Source organism: Atta cephalotes (genome assembly GCF_000143395.1).
Source record: "Atta cephalotes unplaced genomic scaffold scaffold00049, whole genome shotgun sequence".
NCBI classification, from domain to species: domain Eukaryota; kingdom Metazoa; phylum Arthropoda; class Insecta; order Hymenoptera; family Formicidae; genus Atta; species Atta cephalotes.
The window spans coordinates 1,741,119-1,747,103 of record NW_012130113.1 but is presented as its reverse complement, the minus strand read 5'-3'; the positions used below and the strand labels follow the sequence as shown (position 1 = coordinate 1,747,103).

The following is a 5,985-nucleotide window of genomic DNA, read 5'->3' as shown; positions in this document are numbered from 1 at the left end:
TAAATTGTATTGGCTGCCGCAATTAAATATCACGCATTGCCTGCTTGATTTTGAATGCATCGTATATAGCAATGCAAAATCAAGCAGGCAATGCGCGATATTTAGTTGCGACAGTCAATACAATTTATTATTCATTATTTTCTCTGCTTCAGCAAAAAGCTATGTGTAGATAAAAGAGTAAGGGTAAATATGTTAATATCTCAAAATATAAATGTCAAAAGCGTTGCGTTCACTTTCAATAAATAGGAGATAATCGCATTCAAATTGGCAAATAAATTAATATATTTTCGATATTATACCTAGATCAAAAACTACTAACGTAATGCTGTCAAAATTGGCTGAATGTGATTCTCAACGAAATGTAATCATTTTTCTGTTCGCATATTATGGGCTATTGTAGATTATCATTATTCAATTAGGGTGAAAGCTATATAAGTATCAAAGAAATGCCCGTGTCTTGTTGTATCGACATACCGAATTATCCGACTGTTGAGATAAACGAGATGAACACGACTCTCAGCGAAATGCAACATGCATTATTACAGACTCTTGCGGGTGTCAAATACGAGAACCCTGAGAAATGTAGCGTACGCAAATTCTTCGAAAGCTCCGACATTTCGCATCAGTCGTTGACTTTGCCGTGAGTTTTCTCACGAATGCATTTTTACTGATAAATTTCGATCATTTGATTCCTTCAAAGTTAACATCGTAATTTTTAATATTCAAATATATACATATTCGAATATACATGAATCGCTATATAATTTTTCGATAAAATAACATTTTTATTAAACCCCCGAAGCTAATGTTAAACTCTGTAAGACAAAAAGGGATCTTACTGATTTGTAAGATCCCTATATAATTTTTATTATATTAATCCTACATCCTACATCTACGTAATTTTTAGTACAAGCAAAATTTTATTCTCAAATTTCTTGATTTTCTCTCTCCTAAAATTCTTGTTAAAAAACTACTTGTAATAGAAATCTTGAAAAGTAACTGAATATTTTTTGAAAATCTAGAACAATAAAAAACTTGAACTGAACTAAGAGAGTATAAATATGATTGCAGACAGAGGGTTAAAGGCACTAATTAATTTCAAAGAACCAAACTATTATAAAATATAACTCATGTAAAAAAAAGTAATCCAATTTGCAAATCTAAAGAAAATTGAATCATTAGACATTTGTGACAAAGAGATTTACATTATAATTGGGTGGATTCAACAGATAAAACCTACCATCAGCTTCGGGGTGTTAAGATATGAACTTGGACATAAAATATTACAGTAAAAAAATTAATCATGATTTATCTCATTTCATTATAATATACGGCATAAAAAATTAATTGATTTACCTTAACGAAGGAATGAAATTTAATTTTGCTCGGTGATACAGGTGGACTATTTGGCTGTGCTGGAACTTGCAGCAAATTCTGTACATCCAACAAGTATCCTTTCCGAACGTAATGTCTACTCTTAGGACTCGTCTGTATATCCTCTTCGTGCTTCGCCTTCTTCACCAAAAACCACAAGTTCTCCTTGACGGTGTTCTTACGCATGATAAAACTCATTTTTCGCTTATTGGCACACGAATCACTTTTGCAGATCTTCCTCCACACTCTAGACACCATACTGATCGAGCACAAATCTTGAGGCGTGAGAAAAGATAAAATTTTCGACACTAGATTCAAATGGTTGCTCTCTTCTCCAAGAAGAGATAGGAAATCCACCTTTTCTCTTCCCGTATAGTCAAAAGTAAATCTTCGGCTATTCCGCAGCGACGCATATAGACCGCGATGGCTGAAGTCTAATTTCTTGGGCTTAATCTCAGATGAGGCAGCCAAATCCGTGATACGCAATTCGCGCAACTTACGATTATCCGCTGACGTTATGATGGGGCTATTTCTCGTATGAATCGGCGAAATCACAACTCGCGGGATCAAAACTTTGAGTTTCGGTGGCGTCCTGACCTGTTGCGATTTACTATGCGGCGTACAGACTAGCTTCATTTCGGCATCCTCCAGGATGGGCTCCGAGGCTACGTCAGATGAAGAGGGTACCGCCGGTGATAGAGGTGGCGAGAAAATTTGGAAATCCATGGTAGGGGTGACAGGCACCGTGATCCTCCTGTTGCTAAGCAGCCTGTCGAATTCATTATTGGCACAGCTTGGGGTAGAATGCACCAGGCTCTGGTTATCATGCATGCACGACGGTTCCAGTACCGAGTCGTGCTCGACAGGATTCTCAGATACGAGATAATCCAGAGTATTGTGGAACTCAGAGGTGTTACCGTCTCGGAGACGATAATTGAATTTGGTGCGATGCCTCTTACACAAGAAGGGATCCGGGCGATATCTATGCTTCTTGGTGGAGAACAATGCGCCGGTAGACGAACGCGTTCGATAACCAGTTATCTTCGGGGTACAGCCGCTGGTCTGAGGCGTTACAATGGACAGATAACCGCTGTCGGCACTGTCATGGGAGATGCTGTTGATGGAGATGCATGGTGTCTTGACGACGTGCATGTCGACATCCTCCATCATGCTCAGAACGTCGTTCATTTGATTGATTTTAAAAACTTCTTCTGACAAATTTGGATGCTTAGACTTCCGGTACGGACTATCTTGCCTTTTACTGGATATTACGTGAACGGTGTATTCAAAGCGACATGTTGAACAGTATTCGAACCGTCATCGAATAACAAAATTGTAGGCTTCTGTAAATTAAACAAACATTATATTACATAACATTACCTTGTAAACTTTTTAGAGTAAAATCTTAATCTCAAAGATTGAAAACTAAGTCACTCTTTGTCAAAATTAACTCAATTTTCATTTTTGAGAATGAGATACTACTCCAAAAAAATTTAGAGAATACATTATATTACATTTAAACTTTATTTGTACGAATCTGCCAGCAAATAAACAGCTATTATCCTGGTCTATTAACTTCGATGATCTTTTCTAAATGGATCACTTCATTTTCGCCTTCTGTTTACCGTAAAGATAAGATAATCTGCTAATGTCCATCGAAACAGGTATATAAACACGTATTTGCGGACTCTTTTAAGGTCTAACACATTAATCTTCATTAAATCTCGATCGTATGAAACGATATACTTTAACGCGATAAATAAATCACTGATAAATCAACAGACAACAACTGGCACATATTTAACGACATACGAAAGAGAACTGTTTTAAATTTTCAGATTATCAAAACACTCGCGAATCTGTTTACGCCGCGCGGGATAAGAGGAAGAGTGCGTCCTCGTAATGCATCATCGTTTCCCTCAAAGATCCTTCATCAGATCGAATCGCACGAACATCATTCCGCGATAGTCGCCGTTTTTCCGAAATCGCGTCGACGTATGTACCGATATACGTTGTGAAGTGCGGTGAACGCGGTTCCGTCGCGCGGCACTTGACGTTTCCCCGTTCGTGTCACTCGCCTCACTTCGCACTGTACTCACGTGCACCGCGCGGGAAACGCGCGCGCCTCATGTCCGCCTGGCGCTACTTTCCTTTCCCCTTCTTCTCAGCTACTCACCCTTTTGCCGCTTCCAACAGCAACGACGAACGCGAGTGCATGAGAGAAAGTCTTCAGTATTCACAACAAAAGGCACTTCATAAAGAAGAGATCAGCTCGTTCCGAGCTCTTTCACCACGGTCGATTTTCTCGCGAAGAAATTCACGATTTTGACAACGCTTCGCACGATTTAGACGACCAAACGTACATTTCGCTCTCTCACCGTATACATGGTACATGCACCCTCGACCAATTTTTACTAAGTGGCGCTTGGGGGTGCGCGCAGAAAAGATGCGCACGCACCCGCTTGCCAGCGTTCTCCCTCTGACTTACCCACACGCTTCAACGTCCTACCGACTACCGACCATTGAACGTCGCGCGTTCGTAAAATCTGTTCTCACAGTCTGTCTCTGCTTCCCCCACCGATCGATGCCACGCGCGTCACTGACGAATCACGTGTGATGCCTCGTCCCGCCATCGTTGCCAAGCGGCGTCATTGGCCGAGTTCCGTCGAGCAGCTCCGCGCCGGATGCTGGAGCTTTTGTTGCCGGGGAGATTTTCTCTCGCTTGTCCTCTCGACTTCTAATTATTTCCATTTTACATCACAGAAAAATAAGATATAATTTTAAAAAATTAATTAAATTTCAATTAATTTCAATTTTGAAACTTTAGCGGATATAGAGAATTATCTAATCGTTTGTTTCATATAAAAAGCGTGATAATATATATTATACTTAATTTTGATTTGTATGTATATATATATATATATATTATCTGTATTGTTTTAATTGTAATCGTGATTAATTGTGACTTTTCTAAAAAATGCGATTCAACAACTATTAGGCTTGTTAGGCTTATTTTTAAATAAACTTATTGTACATTTCATATTTATTCTTTTTCCTTCCTGGAATTGGAAGAAAAAAAAAGAAAAATAAAAAAATTCAATCAAAAAGAACAAACTTGTTGTAACTACTAACGTCATCTATTGATACCAGAGAGAAACCTGAGAGAGAACATGAAAGTCTTTTTCCTGTAACCGCGAATGCCCCCGCACATTACTGCCCTCTGAAGAAATGGATAAAGAACAAAATATAGAACAATATCCATTCTTTTTTCAGTGCTTCTGATGAAAATAAATCGCTGAAATCGTTTAAATCTTTATTAACTTGATAGAATTATTTCAGCGATTTATTAATTATTTCTATCAGGAGCAAAAAAATGAATGCTGTTAAAAATTATAAATTCACAAATTCAAAAATTTAAATTCACAATGCAATATGCGAAATTTGTTGAATTCTAAGTTGAAATATAATACTAATTGAAATAAAATACATTAATTTGTAATTCTTGTGTGTGTGTGTGTGTGTGTGTATATATATATATATATATACATATGGATACGTTCTACGTTACGCATGAAGTGTATGATGTATCAATTTATCTTTTTTTATTATTTGATGAACAACAAGATAAATGATGCAATATATGTGCTTCATGCGTAACTCAGAACGTATCTTATGTCTATGATTCTGGCGTACGTATTTTAATTATTTCTGATTATGTAATGAAATAATAGTGCGGATTAAAAATGCGGAATAAGATGTAAATGACTTAAACGATTCAAAAGTAATAAAAAACCACAATACTTCAATCTTTTGTTAAAAATATTATGTACATTACGCGGATTTTGTAACAAAGAGTTATTACAAACTTATAATTATTATAATTTATTTCCATCTGAAGCACCGCTTCTAGATATCATGTAAACTTTTTCTCTAGAGCGGAAACGTGAAAAGTAAAAATTTTTTGTATGTATTTTTATATATGCATTTATATATATGTACATACATACATAAAAATAAAAATACATGCATAAAAATTTTCATTTTTCACTCTAGAGAGAAAATTACATGATCGACCCAAAAGCGGTGGTTCAAATAGAAACTACTAAATAAATAACTAAAATCTATCAAATTAATATTCAAATTATTTTAAAAATTTATTTAAAAAAAATATTTCTCTCTGCTGATTCTCTCCTGTATTTACAGTGAGATCTTATATTTAAGATCGTCTTAAATAGTCTTAAGATATCATGAATTAATTACAAAGCCATATTTTAGCATCTTAGGATATTACTTAAAGTTTTAAAATAAGAATTGATTATGAATACTGCCTATTGCACACTAGATGAAAGATAAGCGACGAGCAATATATTTATATAATAAAAATTCTGCTTTGTATCATCACGTGCAAAAAAGAAGAGCTTTCATGCGATTCAAAACCGATATATAATAAATGCGTTCGGGAAGTCATTATTAGCGCTATTTATATCATTCTAACTTTGTTTTACATCTAATAAACAACGAAGATAAAATGACAAAAATAACGCTAATAGCAGCTTTCCGGCATTCCGATATTATATCGTTCATTCGGCGAGTGTAACGAATCGATATACG

At 35.9% G+C, this 5,985-nt stretch overlaps 1 protein-coding gene across 1 annotated transcript in view; it reads right to left on the bottom strand.

The window, feature by feature from the left end:
• The window catches only part of LOC105622848, a 38,465-nt gene extending 35,903 nt beyond the window's left edge, over positions 1–2,562 (bottom strand). Inside the window, exon 1 of the mRNA XM_012204260.1 lies at positions 1,357–2,562. Within this exon, the coding sequence (XP_012059650.1) occupies positions 1,357–2,562 (1,206 nt within the window). The remainder of the gene's footprint in view (positions 1–1,356) is intronic.
• Between the last annotated feature and the right edge of the window lie 3,423 nt (positions 2,563–5,985).